At 42.6% G+C, this 27034-nt stretch overlaps 1 protein-coding gene across 1 annotated transcript in view; it reads right to left on the minus strand.

Moving 5' to 3' along the window:
• The window catches only part of LOC115138604 (bridge-like lipid transfer protein family member 1), a 96381-nt gene that overhangs the window by 68400 nt on the left and 947 nt on the right, over window positions 1-27034 (minus strand). The window contains 14 exon segments of the mRNA XM_065025740.1: window positions 611-708; window positions 834-989; window positions 7582-7699; window positions 8004-8095; window positions 8908-8986; window positions 9152-9308; window positions 9437-9584; window positions 9702-9781; window positions 9892-10085; window positions 10204-10460; window positions 10608-10672; window positions 10773-10851; window positions 11064-11180; window positions 11582-11711. Of these exon segments, the coding sequence (XP_064881812.1) occupies window positions 611-708; window positions 834-989; window positions 7582-7699; window positions 8004-8095; window positions 8908-8986; window positions 9152-9308; window positions 9437-9584; window positions 9702-9781; window positions 9892-10085; window positions 10204-10460; window positions 10608-10672; window positions 10773-10851; window positions 11064-11180; window positions 11582-11678 (1737 nt within the window). The 5' untranslated portion in view covers window positions 11679-11711.

Below are 27034 nucleotides of genomic sequence, written 5' to 3' on the forward strand. Positions count from 1 at the left end.
TCAATACTTCTTGTATACTGCTGTAATTTAAGCTTTAAAATGCACTATAAATTAAGCTTTAAAACTGCTAAGTTCTTTGCCGTATGGACAAATGTGTAGAATTGCAGAATATTGGCTTTAAGGCTGCAACAAAACATCGCGCTGCCACATAAATCTGTAGATTGCAGGACATTTGATTGAAAACTGAACAATTGTCTGTCCAATGCTAAGAGGCAGGCCTTTAAAATAATTCCCAGGGCCCCAAGACTTGGTTTGTCCGGACATGCACTGCCGTAGTCATAGCCAAACTCCTTGTATGCTATTTTTATCTCACTCGATTTGTTTTCTGATGAGGAAGCCCATGATATATTTGCTATCACAAAAGGGGTCCCAGGAGTGACTGATATGGCGCCAACAGAGATGGTCACCTCGCTTCGCGTTATTAGGAAACTATGCAGTATTTTGTTTTATGTATTATAAGCATTTCACTACACTCGCATTAACATCAGCTAACCATGTGACCAATAAAATTTGATGAGCCAAAAAGTTTGAGAACCCCTGCTGTAAGGGTATTCCATACTTCACATGATCAGGAAATCATGAAAAATCCCATCTGCTATTAACTACTCACCCTCAGACAGAACTTTGTATTACAGGTGGTAGGGACATACTCATTAAAAGGCAATGTGAAATCAATGATCAGAGTCTCCCCACAAGCAGCCAGGTACACTGAAAGACAAAGGGATAATATCAAAAGTGCAGCCAAAGTGTAAACATTCACTAAATGAACTATTTTGTTTACTCCTTGCGAATTATTGAGTTTGTTCATCATTAAAGTCCAACAGCTCTCTCACCATTCTCCTGTTGCTTGGTGGAGCAGTCGATCCAGTTGTGCTGGTTGGCAGCCCAAATCATCTCAAACTGATGGAAGAGGACCTTGAACTTCCAGGCGTAAGGGACAAATGAGTAGATATCTGGGGCGCTGTCGCTGGCCCAGTCCCCGATCAGGTCTGGACATGGACAGAAACAAACCAAATACATGACGTTAAAGGGATAACCCACCATAGAAATGATGGTATGGGCATACTGATTCTATATATTTAAGCAATAAGGAATTCCTCAACCACGCTCACAAATTGAACCCTATTATTAAAAAAAGCCAACTTGGCTGTAGATTTTTTTGTTATACAGAAATAACAGAACTTGCTTATTTTTATTTAATTTAACTAGGCAAGTCAGTTAAGAACAAATTCTTATTTACAATGATGGCCTAGCCCAGCCAAACCCGGACAACGCTGGGCCAATTGTGCACCACCCTATGGAACACCCAATCACGGCCGGATGTGATACAGTCTGGATTTGAACCAAGGACTGTAGTGCCTTAGACCGCTGCGCCACTCGGGAGCCCTGATAAGCTACTGTGTTGTTCAATGTACATGTAACCAGGTCAAAAATCTCTACCTACAGTTTGTTCCTAAGTAGGTAAATAGAGCCTGCAAGAAGAGCCATGTGGCTTCAGGCTACCCTGCATATGTGGGAGAGTGGGAAATGTGGGGACCCAGTGTCCAAGAATCCTACACATAGCTGTGTGTGTAAAATATTTAATCACAGGTATGACATTTACCTTAATTTGTATAGTCCTTTTTTTAACTCCACTCACTACTTGTAGCTGTATAGTCCGTTTGTAACTCCACTCACTACTTGTAGCTGTATAGTCCATTTGTAACTCCACTCACTACTTGTAGCTGTATAGTCCATTTGTAACTCCACTCACTACTTGTAGCTGTATAGTCCATTTGTAACTCCACTCACTACTTGTAGCCGTATAGTCCATTTGTAACTCCACTCACTACTTGTAGCTGTATAGTCCATTTGTAACTCCACTCACTACTTGTAGCTGTATAGTCCATTTGTAACTCCACTCACTACTTGTAGCTGTATAGTCCATTTGTAACTCCACTCACTACTTGTAGCTGTATAGTCCATTTGTAACTCCACTCACTACTTGTAGCTGTATAGACTGTTTGTTCGTGTTGTTGGTCTTGGCATGAGGAAAGCCCCACAATAGTTCGCATTTCTAAGTAGTTAGAACTTTTTGTTGTTGTTGCTTTGAGGAAAATGGGTAACCACCGGTTGTTTTCCCCACAGGTGTGCAGGGCTGCAACTTCTATCCAATACCGACTGGGACTGTACTGGTCTAGAACACATCCATCGGTCTGCATCGTCATAACAAAGTATATATAGGTTGTTCAAATGTACTCAAAGTGTGCTGCCAAATTAATATCCTTTCTTCCTTCAAATACCATTGCGCAAAGCGTTTTTTCTCCTCAGTCTCCCTGCACGCAGGGCCCTTGCATGTTGCCAGAGCAATATGACACACAGCTTTGAGCTAGAAACGCAATCTCTACCAGGTTGAACATGGTGAGATTGTAACTCCTAAATTGATAGTGCAGTTTGCTTCAGGGATTTTACAACTACTTCACATGCTGATATTGACTGGTATTATTGTGTGTAGCTATGTTTTCTAGCTAGCTACCTACCTACCTACCTACCTACCCAGCCAGCCACCCTTTCTAGAGAGAATTTGCATTGAGGTTTTTGCCGTCGACTCTGCAGATTTACACAATATTTACTTTGCTCCCTAACTTATTATAACCATGAAATGGAAAACATTTTCACAACATACAGTGGGGCAAAAAACTATTTAGTCAGCCACCAATTGTGCAAGTTCTCCCACTTAAAAAGATGAGGCCTGTAATTTTCATCATAGGTACACTTCAACTATGACAGACAAAATGAGGAAAAAATCCAGAAAATCAGATTGTAGGATTTTTAATGAATTTATTTGCAAATTATGGTGGAAAATAAGTATTTGGTCACCTACAAACAAGCAAGATTTCTGGCTCTCACAGACCTGTAACTTCTTCTTTAAGAGGCTCCTCTGTCCTCCACTCATTACCTGTATTAATGGCACCTGTTTGAACTTGTTATCAATATAAATGACACCTGTCCACAACCTCAAACAGTCACACTCCAAACTCCACTATGGCAAAGACCAAAGAGCTGTCAAAGGACACCAGAAACAAAATTGTAGACCTGCACCAGGCTGGGAAGACCAAATCTGCAATAGGTAAGCAGCTTGGTTTGAAGAAATCAACTGTGGGAGCAATTATTAGGAAATGGAAGACATACAAGACCACTGATAATCTCCCTCGATCTGGGGCTCCACGCAAGATCTCACCCCGTGGGGTCAAAATGATCACAAGAACGGTGAGCAAAAATCCCAGAACCACACGGGGGGACCTAGTGAATGACCTGCAGAGAGCTGGGACCAAAGTAACAAAGCCTACCATCAGTAACACAATACGCCGCCAGGGACTCAAATCCTGCAGTGCCATACGTGTCCCCCTGCTTAAGCCAGTACATGTCCAGGCCCGTCTGAAGTTCGCTAGAGAGCATTTGGATGATCCAGAAGAAGATTGGGAGAATGTCATATGGTCAGATGAAACCAAAATAGAACGTTTTGGTAAAAACTCAACTCGTCGTGTTTGGAGGACAAAGAATGCTGAGTTGCATCCAAAGAACACCATACCTACTGTGAAGCATGGGGGTGGAAACATCATGCTTTAGGGCTGTTTTTCTGCAAAGGGACCAGGACGACTGATCCGTGTAAAGGAAAGAATGAATGGGGCCATGTATCGTGAGATTTTGAGTGAAAACCTCCTTCCATCAGCAAGGGCATTGAAGATGAAACGTGGCTGGGTCTTTCAGCATGACAATGATCCCAAACACACCACCCGGGCAACGAAGGAGTGGCTTCGTAAGAAGCATTTCAAGGTCCTGGAGTGGCCTAGCCCGTCTCCAGATCTCAACCCCATAGAAAATCTTTGGAGGGAGTTGAAAGTCCGTGTTGCCCTGCAACAGCCCCAAAGCATCACTGCTCTAGAGGAGATCTGCATGGAGGAATGGGCCAAAATACCAGCAACAGTGTGTGAAAACCTTGTGAAGACTTACAGAAAACACTTGACCTCTGTCATTGCCAACAAAGGGTATATAACAAAGTATTGAGATAAACTTTTGTTATTGACCAAATACTTATTTTCCACCATAATTTGCAAATAAATTCATTAAAAATCCTACAATGTGATTTTCTGGATTTTTTTCTTCTCATTTTGTCTGTCATAGTGTAAGTGTACCTATGATGAAAATTACAGGCCTCTCTCATCTTTTTAAGTAGGAGAACTTGCACAATTGGTGGCTGACTAAATACTTTTTTGCCCCACTGTATATTGTTCTCAGTTGTGTTATTTATCAAATGTAAATCACAAGGAATTGGTGGTTTTGAGTGGATTATTCCTTTTAGGGCAGATCTGTACAGATCTGTATTCAGAAAGTATTCAGAATGCCTTTTTCCACATTTTGTTACGTTACAGCCTTATTCTAAAATGTATTACATTTTTAAAAAAATCCTCAATCTACACACAATACCCCATAATGACAACGCGAAAACAGGTTTAGAAGTTCTAGAAAATTAAGGGGAAAAAAATAAATACCTTATTTACATAAGTATTTAGACCCTTTGCTATGAGACTCGAAATTGAGCTCAGGTGCATCCTGTTTTCATTGATCATCCTTAAGATTTTTCCACAACTTGGGAGTCCACCTGTGATAAATGCAATTGATTGGACATGATTCGGAAAGGCACACACCTGTCTATAAGGTCCCACATTTGGCAGTGCATGTCAGAGCAAAAACCACGCAATAAGGTCGAAGAAATTGTCCGTAGAGCTCCAAGACAGGATTGTGTCGAGGCACAGATCTGAGGAAGGTTACTAAAAACAATCCTGCCACATTGAAGGTCCCCAAAAACACCGTGGCCTCCATCATTCTTAAATGGAAGAAGTTTGGAACCATCAAGACTCTTCCTAGAGCTGACCGCCCGGCCAAACTGAGCAATCGGGGGAGAAGGTCCTTGGTCAGGGAGGTGACCGAGAACCCGATGGTCACTGACAAAGCTCTAGAGTTCCTCTGTAGAGATAGGAGAACCTTCCAGAAGGACAACTATCTTTGCAGTCCTCCACCAAATCAGGCCTTTATGGTAGTGGCCAGACGGAAGCCACTTCTCAGTAAAATGCACATATCCTTCAGGTGCTAAAAGCCATCTGATGTAGAGGTCGACCGATTATGATTTTTCAACGCGATACCGATACCGATTATTGGAGGCCCCCAAAAAAAAGCCGGTACCGATTAAATCGGCCGATTTATATATACATTTTTTTTTTAAAGTATTTGTAATAATGACAATTACAACAATACTGAATGAACACTTATTTTAACTTAATATAATACATCAATAAAAACAAATTTATCAAATAAAATGAAACATGTTCAATTTGGTTTAAATAATGCAAAAACAAAGTGTTGGAGAAGAAGGTAAAAGTGTAATATGTGCCATGTAAAAAAGCTAACGTTTAAGTTCCTTGCTCAGAACATGAGAACATATGAAAGCTGGGGGTTCCTTTTAACAGGAGTCTTCAATATTCCCAGGTAAAAAGTTTTAGGTTGTAGATATTATAGGAATTATAGGACAATCTCTCTTTATACGATTTATATTTCATATACCTTTGACTATTGGATGTTCTTATAGGCACTTTAGTATTGCCAGTGTAACAGTATAGCTTCCACTCCCCAACTACAGGTGTGCCAAGCTTTTAGCGTCATACCCAAGAAGACTCGAGGCTGTTATCGCTGCCACGGTGCTTCAACAAAGTACTGAGTAAAGGGTCTGAATACTTATGTAAATGTGATGTTTCAGTTCTAAATTCAAAAATATATTTAGATTTGTTTAACATTGTTTTGTTACTATACGATTCCATATGTGTTATTTCATAGTTTTGATTCCAGTTTTTCTTCACTATTATTCTACAATGTAAAAAAGAGTAAAAATAATGAAAAAAACCTGGAATTAGTAGGTGTGTCCAAACTTTTGACTGGTACTGTTCAGTCGTGGCCAAAAGTTGAGAATGACACAAATATTAACTTTCAAAGTTTGCTGCTTCAGTGTCTTTAGATATTTTTGTCAGATGTTACTATGGAATACTGAAGTATAATTACAAGCATTTCATAAGTGTCAAAGGCTTTTATTGACAATTACATGAAGTTGATGCAAAGAGTCAATATTTGCATTGTTGGCCCTTCTTTTTCAAGACCTCTGTAATCCGCCCTGGCATGCTGTCAATTAACTTCTGGGCCACATCCTGACTGATGGCAGCCCATTCTTGCATAATCAATGCTTGGAGTTTTTCAGAATTTGTGTGTTTTTGTTTGTCCACCCGCCTCTTGAGGATTGACCACAAGTTCTCAATGGGATTAAGGTCTGGTGAGCTTCCTGGCCATGGACCCAAAATATTGATGTTTTGTTCCCCGAGACACTTAGTTATCACTTTTGCATTATGGCAAGGTGCTCCATCATGCTGGAAAATGAATTGTTCGTCACCAAACTGTTCCTGGATGGTTGGGAGAAGTTGCTCTCGGAGGATGTGTTGGTACCATTCTTTATTCATGGCTGTGTTCTTAGGCAAAATTGTGAGTGAGCCCACTGAGAAGCAACACCACACATGAATGGTCTCAGGATGCTTTACTGTTGGCATGACACAGGACTGATGGTAGCTCTCACCTTGTCTTCTCCGGACACGTTTTTTTCCGGATGCCCCAAACAATCGGAAACGGGATTCATCAGAGAAAATGACTTTACTCCAGTCCTCAGCAGTCCAATCCCTGTACCTTTTGCAGAATATCGGTCTGTCCCTGATATTTTTCCTACAGAAAAGTGGCTTCTTTGTTGCCTTTCATGACACCAGGCCATCCTCCAAAAGTCTTCGCCTAACTGTGCGTACAGATGCACTCACACCTGCCTGCTGCCATTCACGAGCAAGCTCTGTACTGGTGGTGCCCCGATCCCGCAGCTGAATCAACTTTAGGAGACGGTCCTGGCGCTTCCTGGACTTTCTTTGGTGCCCTGTAGCCTTCTTCACAACAATTGAACCGCTCTCCTTGAAGTTCTTGATGATCCGATAAATGGTTGATTTATGTGCAATCTTACTGGCAGCAATATCCTTGCCTGTAAAGCCCTTTTTGTGCAAAGCAATGATGACGGCACGTGTTTCCTTGCAGGCAACCATGGTTGACAGAGAAAGAACAACGATTCCAAGCACCACCCTTCTTTTGAAGCTTCCAGACTGTTATTCAAACTCAATCAGCATGACAGAGTGATCTCCAGCCTTGTCCTCGTCAACACTCACACCAGTGTTAACGAGAGAATCACTGACATGATGTCAGCTGGTCCTTTTATGGCAGGGCTGAAATGCAGTGGAAATGTTTTTTGGGGGATTCAGTTCATTTGCATGGCAAAGAGGGACTTTGCAATTAATTGCAATTCATCTGATCACTCTTCATAACATTCTGGAGTATATGCAAATTGCCATCATACAAACTGAGGCAGCAGACATTGTGAAAATTAATATTTGTCTCATTCTCAAAACTTTTGGCCACGACTATGTGTAGAATACATTTGTCTATAGACAGAGGAAAGGGTGGTCTTACCTGTGAAGAAGTTCTTCTGGGCGTAAATGAAGTGATAGGTGGCCTTGTACACCTCTATCTCACAGTTCCAGGACTGGGGCATGTTCCATACACAGGGATAGCTGGCAATCACATGGAACTGAGGGGACATGTAAAGGTAATAGTTTTTTGGATGGGCTGTGTCTGCTTAATTTTTTTACTGCCTTTTTTGACATGTATGAATGTGTTATTCTATGGGCTATAGTAGTAAAGGCCACATTTTTGTATATAATTTTTTATACCCAAAGGGGTCCTAAAATTCTAAATCAAATAGTGAAATGATACATGGTATGAATTTGAATCCCAAAAATCACTCTGTTGCAGTACAAAACTTGTATTGGAAATTCAGGCTATGGCTTGTGGTAGAATAGGACCCCTACAGATTCCTATTGTACAGTACTTACAGCCAGCATCTCAGCCTCCAGTAGGGTCCTGTACTGCATGCTGGTGGTGGTGTCTACATGGAGCAGCTGACCTTTGATTGTGGGAGAGTAGCCTGGGGAGAGAGAGAAGAGAACGAATGCTCACAGACAGTCCAAGTTTGAACTTTATTGATGGTTATATTGATTAATGAGTCAGGATTAATGCATGCTTTCACGGCATCCCTCCTCCGTCTTACCCTGTAACCATAGACCTAATGACTAGTGGTGTGCCGAGTAGTCGGATAAAACAAGAATTGTAACGGATATGGGCAATTGTCCTGATACGATTATGATCCAAGTATTTTCTGTTATTATCCGTGATCGGAAAGTAAGTCATTTTCGGGTGTCAGCGCGCATCTTTCAATCAAATACAAGGTGCTACGTGGTCTAAATAACTCAACTGGCTAGTTTTCATGTCTGTAAAGAGAAGGGCGGGCTCTACGTTGATCCTGCTGCTCTGATTGAATAGAGCGAAGCTGTATTTCACCCGACCACTTCTACTTGCATGTTTCGGTTTGATAATTTATTTATGCTGCCTTCTGTTAGCCTCCTATGGGTAGGACATTTGCTCAAGCTATCAATGTACAGCATAGTATCTAACAAGGAGGCCGAGGGTAGGGAGAAAAGATGACTGAGTGACAGCAAACTGCCTTCTGCAAGTTGAGGTCAGACACACACACTGCTCCTAATCTGCAGTTTATTTTGCAGGGAGATTGGTATTTTGACTACATCTATCTAGGCATATTTAAACACTTCCGTGTTTTCAGATCACGAATATCAACTGTTAATTATGGATACGATTACGAATATAGTCAGGTTGGCACACCCCTACTAAAGACACACACTTTCTTCTAACCTCAGTTGTTTCTCTCAGTGTCCCACTCACCAGACTCCCCCACAGTCATGGGGATATTCACTTCCAGATAAGAGCCTGCTCCGACATTCACGTGGACAGCATTGGTTTCCTAAGAGCAAAAAAATCAACAGAGCGCATAATGTGAGAAACACATGATCCCATTGTGGAATGGATTATAATAGTTTAGAGCTATTTAGATCTGGCATTATCTAATACAAAGAGCTTTCAAAAAAATGAGAGAGGAGAGAGAGTGAGAAGCCTGGTCTCCTAGTACCCTGTTTTTGGTGAAGAGCAGGTCTATTGTGGCATCTGCGATGATGTTCATGCGCAGCTCAAAGGCTAGGATCTGTCTGGGTTTGCCAGGCTGAGCCACCTCCGTAACACCCAAGGACTGGTAGTCTGCCGGGAGGAAGAACTTCCACAGGCAGTCCCTGCATACAGAAATATAAATATTAGTAATTATATTCCTATGGTCTCTGCACACAGGAGGGAATGCTGTTGAGTCTGGTGAACAGCCAATTATGTTTTATGTAGTAGTATAGTTAGTTTGGGTGTGTACCTCTGCCTGTCTGCCCAGGGTCCATAGTTGAAGTCAGTTCCTTTTCCACAGACTATGTCCAGACCCCAGCAGGGAGGCAGATCTTGCAGTTTGGTGCCCTCTCCACACAGCTCTGGATCCCCACTCTCCTGCTCCTCTGGGACCAGGCCTGACAATATACACACAAGAATATGAATTACTAATGACTTTACATGTATAAAAAAACACTATTCAGGACTCTTCGATCCTGGCAAACAGACCAGAATTCTACACAATATGGTCGTACCTGGTTCATCCTGGTAATAGTAGATGTCCACGTCATTAGACTGCATGACCACAAATCCTTCTCCCATCAGTCTGGGCGGCCTATGGAGGACAACAGAGGTTGTATTAGGCTAGGTTTTAGGGTCGATGGTCAGCTCACTTATCGTTCAGCGGGCCTATGTAATGGGGTTTAGGGTCAAAGGTCAACTTACTCGTCGTTCTGCATGCCCAGGTAGCGTGGGCTGGGTACGAGCATGACGCGGACATTCTCCAGAGAGCCCTTGACGATGTGCATGTATTGGTCCAGGTGGCTGGAGGGGGGTTTGGTGGCGTAGGTCAGGAAGGCATCCTCAAAATTCACACATATCGTCTGTGGGAGGTGGTGGTTCCCAAATGCTAAGCGACCCTGGAGAAATGCACACGATACAATGATGAGAATTAAACATAAGTGCACTTTCAGATAACCTAACTATTGACTAGCGTGTGTGATGTCTCAGATGTAGCTAAGCTAACGGGAAACTTACTGTGCTGATGTTGACTTTGATGACGGGGATGAGGGATCTCCAAGATGACGACGGGTCAGGAGTATCTGCTTTGATGTTAACACTGTCCAGGCTCTTTTCTCGTTCCTCTCTTCCTCTCTCCTCGTCTTTTTTGGGAGGTATGAGGGTGGGGTCCAACCCGAAGGTCTCCTGTAGCCGTGCGTAGAGGTCTGTGCGGTTGTAAACGTGGAACTCAAATCCATTTACGGTCACGTAGAGCCTGGTCTCAGCCTTGGGGTCTGGAGAAGAGAAGAACAAGATCTGTAACTTTGATATGATGGTCAAGAAGAGTACAAGCCATTTTAGTTATTGCGGCCTCCCACCACTCCTACACCTATGGACTTGTTTCCCATATCAAAACAATGTATCTTGAACAATCCACTGACCGTGCTGTTTCTGCTTAGGGTTATACATTTTCCACCAGCGGAATATAAGGAAACCATCTTGTATTCTGTAACACAAAATACATTGAAGGTAGAATAAAAATAGTATTAGAATATAAGCATGTATTGTACAGAGAGCAGAATACATAACACTGTAAAAGTAAGCACCTGATGGACATGTCTTCGTTGATGAAGTACACATCTCTGAACATGACCTTCCCCGACAGCACTGAGAAGGAGAAGGAGCCTGTGGAGAGAGAGGACAATCAGACAGTGATGCTAAAACTGATGCAAGTAGGTCACAGATTCACACTGAATTTCAGACATGCAAACATTACATTCCTCACATTGAATTCCATAAATAAGGCATCTGGTAGCCAAGTCTGAGTCTGCAAGTCTCAGGCAAGGTTCATAATTCACGCATCTGCAAGCTTGTTTCATTACATTATTTACACTCACCAATGTGAATGTAGCCATTCTTGTAGAGTCTGTTGATGATGAGGGTTAAGATGAGGCCAATGTTACGGGAGTTGTAGTAGGTCAGGTAGATTATCCATCCACAGGACAGAATGGTGGCTGGAAGAGAAAACAGAGCACAGTTAGTTAGCGTCACTGATGTCCCACCATCCTTAGTTCGGGAGGAAATGTTTGGTACTGTTGTAACGACTTCATTAAGGTTGTCACAACAGTGACACAATAGCTGGTCCACGTCCTGCCATGACTCAAGTGAAAGACGGGTTACCATTAAGAATGGAATTACACCCCTGGTTACCACTGACTCAGAAGGTTTAAACTATGTCTCATATTGTTATGATAGTGTTAAATGAGGCTTCACTCCTGTATACTTGGAGTTAAGTGCTCCCCATTCATCAACTCTAATTTGAGAAATGGGTGCGATTCACTGTAGCCAGCCCTCTCTCTAACTCAGGTGTTTTTCCACCCTCACTCTTAGTCTAGAAAATTTCCTCAACACTTACCCACAAGTAGCCACACAAAATTGGAGTCATGCTTGGTGAGGAAATCATCTAAGTCTCCAAAACTAGGGAAGGTGCTGTCGTTGGCTTTGGCATCCATGACTACAGCTGCGGCTCAGTATGACAACCAGCACTGAAACAGACCAAATGGTATCATAAGATGAGTTTACTGATTATCACAGCAGAAAGCCAAATAACTCAGTGTTTCAAAATCAATTACTCTGGGAAAACGCCAGACATAACACATTTCTCTTCTAGCACTAACGCAGATTCTACTAGTCAATTAATCATCAAATGCCTTTGCTTGGTTGAATTAGGTGTGCTGCTACAAAAATGAACAAACGTGTGCAATAGCTGAGGGACCCTGAGTAACGGATTGAAAAAGCCTAACTAGTTGCCAACATTGTTAAAAGAATTGCATGACGTTAGTAAAGGGTCATTCCATTTGATTTCAACCACTTTTTGAATGGACCACTTTTGATTTGAATTACTTTCATACTTATTTGCTTATGGTAAAAATGGTCAGAAAGTGACTTTTTGGACTTCAATGCAAAAACATTTCAGGAGATAGAGGTGCTCAGGTGACCCATTTTGCATACACCACCCTGCCATGAAACATCCCAGGACTGGAAAAGATATACAGTTGAGTGTGATATAATTTAAAAGCTTACAAGCAGGGTTGTCAAACTATTTTATTATTAAAAATGTTTTATCCTTTAATTTAAATTGTAAAAAAAAGAAAAAAAGGTCAAATCCAGATGTTTTCATTTTCACATTATGTTGTAGTTTGACTAGAGTTGGGTGGTATCCCGATTGTCATACCATTTCTGTACTATATGGTATTACCGGAAGTGCACACAAGGGGCGCTATTTCTAAAATAATATGTATGATTTCTTGGACGCACAAAATTATTTAGGCAACAGGGATCTTGATCCAGGAGCGGATTGAATGTCTCTAGTCTGTGTACCAGTCTTCTTAGCTAACATTCCACTCCATGTCATTGCCAAACACTGGCCTTTAGGCAATCTCAACGTTCAATATGCAGCTGGATTTATGACAGAGTTGCTCATTGGTTGTTGGAAATTACATAAACATTTTCCAGGACAACACATACAGCCTGAAAAATAGAATTAGAAATTATAACAAAGTCAAAAACAGCTAGGCAAGTTGTTGTATTTTGAGGCTTAAAATCAAAGCAGAGGTTTTGTGGTTGGATTTGCAATATGTATTTAGTTTGAGAACTTATACATGAGATAGCAACTTTTGACAGACTGGTATCGTCTGGACAAAAAAACGAAATGTTTGCTTAGCAATTGGTTACAAACGTGTTCTGTTGAGAAAAAAAAGAAGTATAGATTCCAAATATTTGGATAATTGTTGTGAATGGAGGATAGCTGTGAGGGTTATCGAATCAGAATCAACTCTTCTGTCCTCCTCGAGCTCATTAATGATAGAATGTTAATATTTGAAGATGGCAGAAAGGCCAGTCTCTTTGGCAATGACAAGGAGTGCAATATTAGCTAAAGAAACTGGTACTCAGCCTAGAATGTCTGCTGTCACCAAGAAGCTTGATCTAGACATATAGCCACTTAGCTAGCAAGTTAACAAACCAAATGCATAGCTGGAGCCCTGAGCTGGATTTAATTTATTTGAAACATTTTGGATTTCTCATAGTTACACTTAAGTCACTGCTTATAACTAACTATGGGTTAAACACAGACCCCCACGAGGTGGTGATTTTCAAAAAACGATATTCAAATATACCATTTATACCAAGGTATCACCCAAGCCTAAATTTGACCCAATTTTACATATTCTGAGGTGCTTGTTTTATGCCCGCCATCAGTTGAGACACAGCATACTCTTGAATACAGGGTAGGTGTAGGGCTGTGGCGTCACAAAATTTCATCAGCCGGTGATTGTCAAGCAAATAACTGACGGTCTTAACGAACATAAACACATAATCTCCTGGCTTCCACTGATGCAGACCTTTGGAACATCTACATTTTAAAGTCTAATAAATCCATGTAATCTAGTCTACACCATCACAATAAATGCATTATTTATTTTAGACAGGTCTAAAGGAACATGTGAAGAAAATGTAGTCTATATTTCAGAAAAACAGAATAGCATACTTGTTGTCCTTATGTTAGGCCCTGAGCTGGCTATGCCAAATTGAACAAAGCTGAATAAAATAAAGGATATTTTCTCCAAACGATTTGAGGGAGTGCGCACATGCAGGTATTCTGTGTTGAGCGGTTCACAAAGAAACAGGTACTGAACAGGTATGTGCTTGATTTAGCATTAGTAATGTAACTTTAGTTGTGATACAAACATTGGGCTATATGTTTTGATTTTTAATACATTGTAAGGCTGCATGATGCAACTAATGATGATTTGTTTTTGTGCAGGCTGTACACACTTCATCAGTCACTCATTCACAATTTGACAAGCACTTGATAATGCCTCGAGTTTCACGGCGGCATCCCCTTTGTGTGGTCGTAATGCACCATAAAACAATCCATACCTTTAGTGGCCAGTGGCCGTTGTGCCCTTCACCCTGAGATCTGCACACTCAATAACGTGATCAGGTCTTTCTCACAGGCTACAAGTGAAGACAGACTCATCGGGAATGCAAATGCATGCGTCCTTATCCAATTCCGAGGTGCATATTGAAGATATTGGAAGAACTGTCCACATTTACTTTTCGTCAGCCAACAAGATGAGTAGGCCTAACAAACAGCAAAAGCATTAGCCCATGTCACTCTACTATCCCCCATAGAATGAAGTAGGTCAACCTTTGTACTATGTGAGAAATAAATATTACAAACATAGTCTGGGATAGTTGTGGGATGCGATAGAGCCCAAATTAATACTACCACTAGCTAAAAAAAAAACATTTTTTTTAAGCAATTTGGCTGACGCAACAGATCAGAACGTTTAGCTTAAAATATTGATAGCCTAATAGTTTATTTCTTCACATTATAAGCACAGCAATGCACAAATGGTAGTAGGCTATGTGCACAAATGTTCCATTACCAGGAAAACACAATCATCAACAGTGACCGCAAATGCAATTATGCATGCATTGCTTGTATTATAAAGGTGCATTTTTATGGTGAAAATGCTCTTCCCCAAACTTCAAACTCACACAATTCACAAGTGATAGGCTTATATTGTCACCCATCAGACTATTCTTGATTTCATCTTAGCTTTACATACACTAAATAATACACTCAGCAAAAAAAGAAAACGTCCTCTCGCTGTCAACTGCGTTTATTTTCAGCAAACTTAACATGTGTAAATATTTGTATGAACATAAGATTCAACAACAGACATAAGCTGAACAAGTTCCACAGACATGTGGTTTCATGCATGTTAACATTAGATGCCTCCTCCCTAAGTGTGCTTTATTCACCGCTTTAGCACATTCTGCCAACCCGGACGTCTTAGCCGTGTCTGAATCCTGGCTTAGGAAGACCACTTGAGCTTTTACTTCTAAAAATTCACCTTTCCAGAAACAAGTCTCTCACCATTGCAGGTTGCTATAGACCACCCTCTGACCCCAGCTGTGCCCTGGACACCATATGTGAATTGATTGCCCCCCCCTCCACCTATCCTCTGAGCTCGTGCTGCTTGGTGACCTAAATTGGGACATGCTTAGCACCCCAGCGATCCTACAATCTAAGCTTGATGCCCTCAATCTCACACAAATGATCAATTAACCTACCAGGTACAACCCCAAATCTGTAAACACAGGCACCCTCACAGATATCATCCTAACTAACCCACCCTCCAAATACACCTCTGCTGTTTTCAACCAAGATCTCAGCGATCACTGCTTCATTGCCTGCATCCGTAATGGGTCTTCGGTCAAACGACAACCCCTCATCACTGTCAAATGCTCCCTAAAACACTTCAGCGAACAGGCCTTTCTAATCGACCTGGCCAGGGTATCCTGGAATGACATTGACCTCATACTGTCAGTAGAGGATGCCTGGTTATTCTTTAAAAGTGCCTTCCTCACCATCTTAAATAAGCATGCTCCATAAAAAAAAAATGTAGAACCAGGAATAGATATAGCCCTTGGTTCACTCCAGACCTGTCTGCCCTTGACCAGCACAAAAACATCCTGTGGCGTTCTCAGGAGGCTGAAGAAATTCAGCTTGTCACCAAAAGCACTCAAACTTCTACAGATGTACAATCGAGAGCATCCTGTCGGGCTATATCACCGCCTGGTACGGCAACTGCTCCGCCCACAACCGTAAGGCTCTCCAGAGGGTAGTGAGGTCTGCACAACGCATCACCGGGGGCAAACTACCTGCCCTCCAGGACACCTACACCACCCAATGTCACAGGAAGGCCATAAAGATCATCAAGGACAACAACCACCCGAGCAACTGCCTGTTCACCCCGCTACCATCCAGAAGGCGAGGTCAGTACAGGTGCATCAAAGCTGGGACCGAGAGACTGAAAAACAGCTTCTACCTCAAGGCCATCAGACTGTTAAACAGCCACCACTAACATTGAGTGGCTGCTGACAACACACTGACTCAACTCCAGCCACTTAAATAATGGGAATTGATGGGAATTGATGTAAAATATATCACTAGCCACTTTAAACAATGCTACTTAATATAATGTTTACATACCCTACATTATTTATCTCATATGTATACGTATATACTGTACTCTCATCTACTGCATCTTTATGTAATACATGTATCACTAGCCACTTTGAACTATGCCACTTTGTTTACATACTCATCTCATATGTATATACTGTACTCGATACCATCTACTGCATCTTGCCTATGCCGCTCTGTACCATCACTCATTCATATATCTTTATGTACATATTCTTTATCCCTTTACACTTGTGTGTATAAGGTAGTAGTTTTGGAATTGTTAGCTAGATTACTCGTTGGTTATTACTGCATTGTCGGAACTAGAAGCACAAGCATTTCGCTGCACTCGCATTAACATCTGCTAACCATGTGTATGTGACAAATAAAATTTGATTTGATTTGCAATAGCATTGAATAGCCCCCATGATATGCAACTTTTCAGGGAAGTTAGGAACCAATATACACAGTCGGTTAGGAAAGCAAAGGCTAGCTTTTTCAAACAGAAATTTGCATGCTGTAGCACAAACTCAAAAAAGTTCTGGGACACCTCCTCCCAGCTGCCCACTGCACTGAGGCTAGGAAACACGGTCACTACCGACAAATCCACAATAATTGAGAATTTCAATAAGCATTTTCTACAGCTGGCCATGCTTTCCACCTGGCTACCCCTACCCTGGTCAACAGCCCAGCACTCCCCACAGCAACTTGCCCAAACCTCCCCCACTTCTCCTTCACCCAAATCCAGATAGCTGATGTTCTGAAAGAGCTGCAAAATCTGGACCCCTACAAATCAGCTGGGCACCTACAAATCAGCTGGGCTAGACAATCTGGACCCTCTCATTCTAAAATGATCCTGTTCAACCTCTCATATCATCTGAGATTCCCATAGATTGTGAAGCTGCCGCAGTCATCCCCCTCTTCAAAGGGGGAGACACTTGTCGTGTCTTTACTATCATTAAATTGAAGACTTATAGTTTTTATCAAAGATTCTCTGTAATTAGTATTATGCGATCAACTGATTAATCATGCAACTGTAATTAACTAGGAAGTCGGGGCACCAAGGAAAAATATTCAGATTACAAGGTTATAATATTTTCATATCTGATCCATAGTCTTCTGATTAATTAATTATTTACTTTACCTCACGTTAGTCTCATTCCAAACGTCGTAAATTGTTGTAAATTGTTGGTTATCTGCACGAACCTAGTCTTCACTATGAGTCATCCATACATCAATTGTCTTAAATCATTTATTTATTACTAACTAATTCACAGAAATGCAAACAAACAAACAAGGTAAATGTGGTTACAAGAGATGATAGGAGAATGTGCCCAAGTGGGCTAAACCGGCGGCTTGTTAGACAAAAGGGGAAGTGGGGGTCGACTAAGAAGTCACTACAGAGTGATAATTATAACAATTGAAATGCTAATCCTTTGCACACTCATTCGGGAACAATTGCAATCAATATATATATTTACGCTCAGTGTGTCGTCTTGATCGCTGGTGAAAAGTTTTCTTTTGTAGAATTGTCCGTCTCTCTCCCTCTCTCGTGGTTATAATGGATAGATAGTTCAGTGACATTCATTCGTTTCGTTATAGAATGGATGTTTCGGCGGTTGTCGTTCTTCGCGTTCAATGATACCGAATTCCTAGCTGCAGACTAGTAATTCATATCAAAGACTTGTTCTTATTCTGTTGGTATCGATAGTCTAAGAGTTTAACCACATGGTATGGTTAAAAGATTCAGCAATGGTCTACAACCTTTGTCCTCTCCTAATGGAGAAAAACATGGTCTGCTGATAATTTCTCAAAGTTGGGTTTTATTCAGAATTGCAGAAATGGGGCTGTCCCAAGATGCCTGACTAACTGGGCTCAGGGGCGGTCCTCTGATTTAGTTCAAATCAAAAGGGAATTGTATTTTCCTTCATTAAACAGTCCAAAATCATTTTACACAATTTTACAAACACTATCATACTCACTCATCTTATACAATAATTAGATGTAAACCTCATATCTGAGGCTATTATATAAACAGCGTTACGGTAATGTGGCCACACCGTCTCCCAAGAGCTTCCCCAAGTTGTAACAAACTGACATTCCTGCCTTGCAGGAAATCACGCACAGAATGAGCAGTATGGCTGGTGGCATTGTCATACTGGAGGGTCATGTCAAGATGAGCATGCAGGAAGGGTACCACATGAGGGAGGAGGTCGTCTTCCCTGTAATGCACAACATTGAGATTGCCTGCAATGACAACAAGCTCAGTCCGATGTGACACACCGCCCCAGACCATGACGGACCCTCCACCTGCAAGTCGATCCCGCTCCAGAGTACAGGCCTCGGTGTAACGCTCTTTCCTTCGACGATAAACGCAAATCCGACCATCACCCCTGGTGAGACAAAATCGCAATTCGTCAGTGAAGAGCACTTTTTGCCAGTCCTGTCTCGTCCAGCGACGGTGGGTTTGTGCCCATAGGCGACATTGTTGCCGGTGATGTCTGGTGAGGACCTGCCTTACAACAGGCCTACAAGCCCTCAGTCCAGCCTCTCTCAGCCTATTGTGGACAGTCTGAGCACTGATGTAGGGATTGTGCGTTCCTGGTGTAACTCGGGCATTTGTTGTTGCCATTCTGTTCCTGTGCAGGTGCTGTTATGCTGTTATGTATATACCGGGTTGGAGCGAGCGGTCGCATCCGAGCGCGTCGGTCTGCAGGTAGTATAACTTTTCATTACATTTCATTACATTTCATTATAGTACAACGGTTTGATTTGTCTAATCTTAGCAATTTCTTCTTAGCTAGCTACATAGCCGTCTTTGTATCAAAGATAATTGCGTAATTATCGTATTTCGTCATCCTAACGTAGTCTACACTGCTATCTGCCCAGCAGCTAGCCAGCTAGCAAACGTCCACCGTCTTCCGAATAGCAGCACTGTAAAAACTATTACACTCAACTGAACGACTTGATTAGTGTAGTGTTAGCTAGCTACATAGTTGTCTTTGCTGTCTTCGTATCCAAGATAATTGTGTAGTTTAGAGTGTGTAGTCTTAGAGTGATTATCTTAATTTACCGAGGTTAGCTAGCCAGCTATTTGTCGTCCTTAACGTAGGAGACACTGCTAGCTAGCCAACAGCTAGCCAACGTCTACCGAATAGAACTTCCTCACTCAACAACCCGGTCGCATTCGCTCCACAGGTAGTATCACATTTTCATTTCATTTCATTACAGTACAACGGTTTGATTTGTTTGATCGTAGCTAGCTACATAGCTAGCTACATAGCCGTCTTTGTATCAAAGATAATTGTGTAGTCTAGAGCGATTTTCTAGGTTAGCTAGCCAGCTATTGTCGTTCTTTTAACGCAACGTAACGTAATCAACACTGCTAGCTAGCCCCCGAATAGCAGCACTGTTGAAACTATCACACTCAACAGAACGACTTGATTAGTGTAGTGCCAACAACGCAGCCACTGCCAGCTAACCTACAAAGTCAACAACGCAGCCACTGCCAGCTAGCCTACTTCAGCAGTACTGTATCATTTTAATCATTTTAGTCAATAAGATTCTTGCTACGTAAGCTTAACTTTCTGAACATTCGAGACGTGTAGTCCACTTGTCATTCCAATCTCCTTTGCATTAGCGTAGCCTCTTCTGTAGCCTGTCAACTATGTGTCTGTCTATCCCTGTTCTCTCCTCTCTGCACAGACCATACAAACGCTCCACACCGCGTGGCCGCGGCCACCCTAATCTGGTGGTCCCAGCGCGCACGACCCACGTGGAGTTCCAGGTCTCCGGTAGCCTCTGGAACTGCCGATCTGCGGCCAACAAGGCAGAGTTCATCTCAGCCTATGCCACCCTCCAGTCCCTCGACTTCTTGGCACTGACGGAAACATGGATCACCACAGATAACACCGCTACTCCTACTGCTCTCTTCGTCCGCCCACGTGTTCTCGCACACCCCGAGAGCTTCTGGTCAGCGGGGTGGTGGCACCGGGATCCTCATCTCTCCCAAGTGGTCATTCTCTCTTTCTCCCCTTACCCATCTGTCTATCGCCTCCTTTGAATTCCATGCTGTCACAGTTACCAGCCCTTTCAAGCTTAACATCCTTATCATTTATCGCCCTCCAGGTTCCTCGGAGAGTTCATCAATGAGCTTGATGCCTTGATAAGCTCCTTTCCTGAGGACGGCTCACCTCTCACAGTTCTGGGCGACTTTAACCTCCCCACGTCTACCTTTGACTCATTCCTCTCTGCCTCCTTCTTTCCACTCCTCTCCTCTTTTGACCTCACCCTCTCACCTTCCCCCCTACTCACAAGGCAGGCAATACGCTCGACCTCATCTTTACTAGATGCTGTTCTTCCACTAACCTCACTGCAACTCCCTCCAAGTCTCCGACCACTACCTTGTATCCTTTTCCCTCTCGCTCTCATCCAACACTTCCCACACTGCCCCTACTCGGATGGTATCGCGCCGTCCCAACCTTCGCTCTCTCTCCCCGCTACTCTCTCCTCTTCCATCCTATCATCTCTTCCCTCTGCTCAAACCTTCTCCAACCTATCTCCTGATTCTGCCTCCTCAACCCTCCTCTCCTCCCTTTCTGCATCCTTTGACTCTCTATGTCCCCTATCCTCCAGGCCGGCTTGGTCCTCCCCTCCCGCTCCGTGGCTCGACGACTCATTGCGAGCTCACAGAACAGGGCTCCGGGCAGCCGAGCGGAAATGGAGGAAAACCGCCTCCCTGCGGACCTGGCATCCTTTCACTCCCTCCTCTCTACATTTTCCTCTTCTGTCGCTGCTGCTAAAGCCACTTTCTACCACTCTAAATTCCAAGCATCTGCCTCTAACCCTAGGAAGCTCTTTGCCACCTTCTCCTCCCTCCTGAATCCCCCTCCCCCTCCTCCCTCTCTGCAGATGACTTCGTCAACCATTTTGAAAAGAAGGTCGACGACATCCGATCCTCGTTTGCTAAGTCAAACGACACCGCTGGTTCTGCTCACACTGCCCTACCCTGTGCTCTGACCTCTTTCTCCCCTCTCTCTCCAGATGAAATCTCGCGTCTTGTGACGGCCGGCCGCCCAACAACCTGCCCGCTTGACCCTATCCCCTCCTCTCTTCTCCAGACCATTTCCGGAGACCTTCTCCTTACCTCACCTCGCTCATCAACTCATCCCTGACCGCTGGCTACGTCCCTTCCGTCTTCAAGAGAGCGAGAGTTGCACCCCTTCTGAAAAAACCTACACTCGATCCCTCCGATGTCAACAACTACAGACCAGTATCCCTTCTTTCTTTTCTCTCCAAAACCCTTGAACGTGCCGTCCTTGGCCATCTCTCCCGCTATCTCTCTCAGAATGACCTTCTTGATCCAAATCAGTCAGGTTTCAAGACTAGTCATTCAACTGAGACTGCTCTTCTCTGTATCACGGAGGCGCTCCGCACTGCTAAAGCTAACTCTCTCTCCTCTGCTCTCATCCTTCTAGACCTATCGGCTGCCTTCGATACTGTGAACCATCAGATCCTCCTCTCCACCCTCTCCGAGTTGGGCATCTCCGGCGCGGCCCACGCTTGATTGCGTCCTACCTGACAGGTCGCTCCTACCAGGTGGCGTGGCGAGAATCCGTCTCCTCACCACGTGCTCTCACCACTGGTGTCCCCAGGGCTCTGTTCTAGGCCCTCTCCTATTCTCGCTATACACCAAGTCACTTGGCTCTGTCATAACCTCACATGGTCTCTCCTATCATTGCTATGCAGACGACACACAATTAATCTTCTCCTTTCCCCTTCTGATGACCAGGTGGCGAATCGCATCTCTGCATGTCTGGCAGACATATCAGTGTGGATGACGGATCACCACCTCAAGCTGAACCTCGGCAAGACGGAGCTGCTCTTCCTCCCGGGAAGGACTGCCCGTTCCATGATCTCGCCATCACGGTTGACAACTCCATTGTGTCCTCCTCCCAGAGCGCTAAGAACCTTGGCGTGATCCTGGACAACACCCTGTCGTTCTCAACTAACATCAAGGCGGTGGCCCGTTCCTGTAGGTTCATGCTCTACAACATCCGCAGAGTACGACCCTGCCTCACACAGGAAGCGGCGCAGGTCCTAATCCAGGCACTTGTCATCTCCCGTCTGGATTACTGCAACTCGCTGTTGGCTGGGCTCCCTGCCTGTGCCATTAAACCCCTACAACTCATCCAGAACGCCGCAGCCCGTCTGGTGTTCAACCTTCCCAAGTTCTCTCACGTCACCCCGCTCCTCCGCTCTCTCCACTGGCTTCCAGTTGAAGCTCGCATCCGCTACAAGACCATGGTGCTTGCCTACGGAGCTGTGAGGGGAACTGCACCTCAGTACCTCCAGGCTCTGATCAGGCCCTACACCCAAACAAGGGCACTGCGTTCATCCACCTCTGGCCTGCTCGCCTCCCTACCACTGAGGAAGTACAGTTCCGCGCAGCCCAGTCAAAACTGTTCGCTGCTCTGGCCCCCAATGGTGGAACAAACTCCCTCACGACGCCAGGACAGCGGAGTCAATCACCACCTTCCGGAGACACCTGAAACCCCACCTCTTTCAGGAATACCTAGGATAGGATAAAGTAATCCTTCTCACCCCCCTTAAAAGATTTAGATGCACTATTGTAAAGTGGCTGTTCCACTGGATGTCTTAAGGTGAACGCACCAATTTGTAAGTCGCTCTGGATAAGAGCGTCTGCTAAATGACTTAAATGTAATGTAAATGTTACACGTGGTCTGCCACTGCAAGGATGATCAGCTGTCCGTCCTGTCTCCCTGTAGCGCTGTCTTAGGCGTCTCACAGTATGGACATTGCAATTTATTGCCCTGGCCACGTCTGCAGTCCGCATGCCTCCTTGCAGCATGCATAAGACACATTCACGCAGATGAGCAAGGACCCTGGGCATCTTTCTTTTGTTATTTTTCAGAGCCAGTAGAAAGGCCTCTTTATAGTGTCCTAAGTTTTCATAGCTGTGACCTTAATTGCCTACCTTCTGTAAGCTGTTAGTGTCTTAACGACCGTTTCACAGGTGCATGTTCATTAATTGTTAATGGTTCATTGAACAAGCATGGGAAATAGTGTTTAAACCCTTTACAATGAATTTCTGTGAAGTTATTTGGATTTTTACGAATTATCTTTGAAAGACACGGTCCTAAAAAAGGGGTGTTTCTTTTTTCCCTGAGTTTATATATGTGTGAAATTTGTTTTGATTTAGAATGGACCGTTATCATGCACCTGTATCGAAACGGGGGCATCGGGGAAAAATATGTAATCTATGCACTTAAATAACGAATAGAGGACAAGGTAGGCTATACTCCTGTTGTAAATATAAGCAACTTGCTTAATATTAGGAAAGTTGAAAAATAAATATAGTAGGCCTAGCCTATAGAATGCTGATTCTCCTCTTTTTAGTAGAGGCCATCACTCTGTTCTCACCAATTGCATAACCTATAGAAATGTTGTGCAACATAAGCTCATGAAGTGTTTAATTCGATTTTGGATTACATTTGCATTGATGTCAGAGTGATTAGAGGGACAATAGAGTGCGGAGTACCAGGTAGTTAGCAAGTTTAGTAGGCTACTAATGACCATCAGCAGCATCAGAGATTGGAGAGAGCCTAATTAACATGATTAAGCAGTCATGTGGAATTTGACTGCCTTCATGACTCAAGACCGCCGGTTGTGCAGTAATACAGTCACAGCAACAGTCCTAGGTGAGTGTCATTTCAATCATAGAAATATAATTCATTTTGTGGACATATTCCTTCAGAATATTGCAATTTAACTGGTACATCATTTAAATATAATTGTAATTATAATTTTTACTTCCAATTACTACCACAAAGGTGGCTGCCGGTCCATCCACCATAGAATGTCAACTTAATAGAAATGTCTATTAATTTATATTTATGATTTCAATAAGTTATTATTCTACACTGTTCAACCAATCCAGTAAATTCCTACCATTTACACTCATGGGAATTGGCCTACATTGATAAGGATAAATTCAAATCTTTCTTACATTAGAATTATGAAATACATAACCATTGTAGCAATTGGAAGGGAACAGTTGAGATAATGGTGAAATTATTAGACCAAAGGTGAGTACACGACAGTTCAGTACTTTTCCGCATTTGTTGATAACGAAATCTAAAAATACTCTGGATACATTCAGTAACACAATAGGACCATTCCTGGAAAAAGTGAAGTAGCTGCAACATAAGACTAAAACATTAGAAGAGTTTAAGTGAGAGGACTAACATGTCTCCAAGTGGCCACACACCTCTTCAAAGTGCACAGTTCCTAAGCAATTTGAATGCACTTTTATGACTCAAAGAAGAGTCTTCAACTATAAGGTACTTTTTCCCCTTAAAAAAACTCTTCTAGCTGTTAAAGAACTATAGCAAGGACACTTGTATTTGTTTAGTCTGGAACACAACCCTGCTTCCCCGCCATCACACAATTACTGTCGTTCTTTACTCAATACAAAAACAGCCAATTATAAATCACAATCCAGAGAAGGTGGGCATGATTTGAAAGCTTGTTTTATTGCCAACATGACTAGCTAAGTTATAAAATACAAGCTTACAGTGTTAAGCTTTCACAAGGCAATTCAACTTTATTTTTTTTCTCATAGAAAGGAGTCATGAGTGCATTCATGAGCATATGCCGCAGCTCATTTTCTTCACAATAAACAAACATCCTCATTCTGTTCAGAACAACCCCAGGGTATGAAAACGTAATCTTGTAACTGTACATCAAAACAGAGATCACAAATGTTGACACTGTATGACATGAGTTTTATGATTTGGAAATGTTTAGTGTACATTTCGACTCGCGGGTGTTTGGCTTACTTGTATGAGATCAAAGCGTTAATTATTATAATCCTCAACATCTGATCTTTCAAAATACATCAAGTCAGCTTAATTTACAGCATTTTCCTCACTCAAAACAAAACATTTGCAAAAGTTGCCCAATTACTAGGAGGGATGGAGGCAACTTCTTGTCACGCGGTGCTCAAGTTCCTAACGGCTGTCAGTCAAACCTCATAATGCACTGTGAAGTGCAGAGCCAGAACGTTGATGTCATGTACAGCATGTTGCTGTACAGCCACTACGTTCCAATTTAGGTGCTTACTAATGCCCAAATCTACCATTTTCAACCCGTATACGAGTGTAAAGAGTTAAAATCCAAAAGTGGGAGTAGAGTCATAGGCTCCCTTTCATTCCCCTGAAAACCAGAACATCCAGTTGCTGGTGACTCAGCTGAGGCTAAGTTACAACATATTCAAAAATGAAAAGAATCTGAGTTTAAACGCTTTTAGATAATTGATGTGAACGCGGCAATTAGCAGTTGAAACAATTACAAAAGTGTCCTCCTCACCACTGTTAAGGTAAAAAGCTGAGGGATTGGGCTGGAGAAATCTAACCATTCAGATTCATAGACAGAGCTATGGATGCAAGGACTGACCATCCATGATAACAACATTATTAGTTTTAACCATGTTTTGATGGTATACAGTGTTTGTTTACATTTACTTTGTTTACAAGCATTGGAGTAAAACAAGCTTATATTTTGGGTTCATGAGACATTCATAAGAAGTTATTTTCATAAATCAATGAATACATCATTCATATCATTTAAAAAATGTAGCAACTGCAGATTGACCCTTTAAAAAAGGTAAAAATATTTTATATATTTTTAAACTCTAGAAATTACAAAATAGTTTGACAACCCGGTTTGTAAGCTTTTAAATGATAATCAAACTCAACCGTTTATATTTTCCAGTGTTGAAGACATGGATGTCTCATGATAGGTCGGTGTGTGCAAAATAGTTCAACTTTGTTCTCCTAAATGTTTTGGCATTCAGGACCAAAAAGTTACTTTCTGACCTCTTCTACCATGGGCAAATATGTATAAAAAGTTTTGTTCAAGAAGTGTTTGAAATCAGATGAAACAACCCTAAAATGTCCAGACATAGCCTAGTCTGCAGCCCTTGTGGTTCAGGCGTAAGCTTGCTCTCCAACAATACTTGAAGAGTATTGTTTAACTTGGACACTTCCAAGTATTGATTGAATGGGGCCCAGTTTCTCAGGCAGGTCATGTTGAGTGGGGCAAGAGTGAAACCTCTTAGCTACCTGTGTGTGAGTAAGGCTCAACGCACAAGCATGGTGTGGTAGTAGTCCAGTTGTTATGCAGAAAAATAGGTCAGTAGTTGTGAACACACACAAGCAAATCCCTACCTAATCCACCTTAGATCATGCTGTGTAGAAGAAGGGGGGGGGATGCACAGGACATAAGCACTGCCGTTCATAAACGCTCCTGTGTGTGTGTGTGTTAGTCCGGTTGTGTGAAACCAGAACTGTGAATCAGGCTTGTCTGATGAAGCGACAGTTTTTCCTGAAGGTTCAGAGTGATCGTACGCCTAATACTACAGTAAGTTGATGAATCAGATCTGAGTAAAGTGATACGAAACATGCCATGGTAGTAGATTATGAGCAACAGTTATGACAAAAATAGAATACTATCTAGGTCCTGCCAGGCACACTATCTGGAAATCTACTTTTTCAACCTAGGACATCACGTGACAATGTTATTTCCTTGTGTCGGTGAGGCTCATCATGTTGGCCCAGTATGCTTAAGCAGTGTCATACAGACAGCAAGTCATCTCACGCAGACAGCAAAAGAGGATTCATTCTTTGAATCTTTCAAGGCATGCTCAGACATGTTGCAAGAGAAAATTGGATGTTTGATAACAACACAATCAGTGAAACAACCATAATGACAAATAGTTTCATACTGACTAGCCACGTGATAGTCATA

This window comes from Oncorhynchus nerka, linkage group LG12 (genome assembly GCF_034236695.1).
Source record: "Oncorhynchus nerka isolate Pitt River linkage group LG12, Oner_Uvic_2.0, whole genome shotgun sequence".
NCBI lineage: Eukaryota > Metazoa > Chordata > Actinopteri > Salmoniformes > Salmonidae > Oncorhynchus > Oncorhynchus nerka.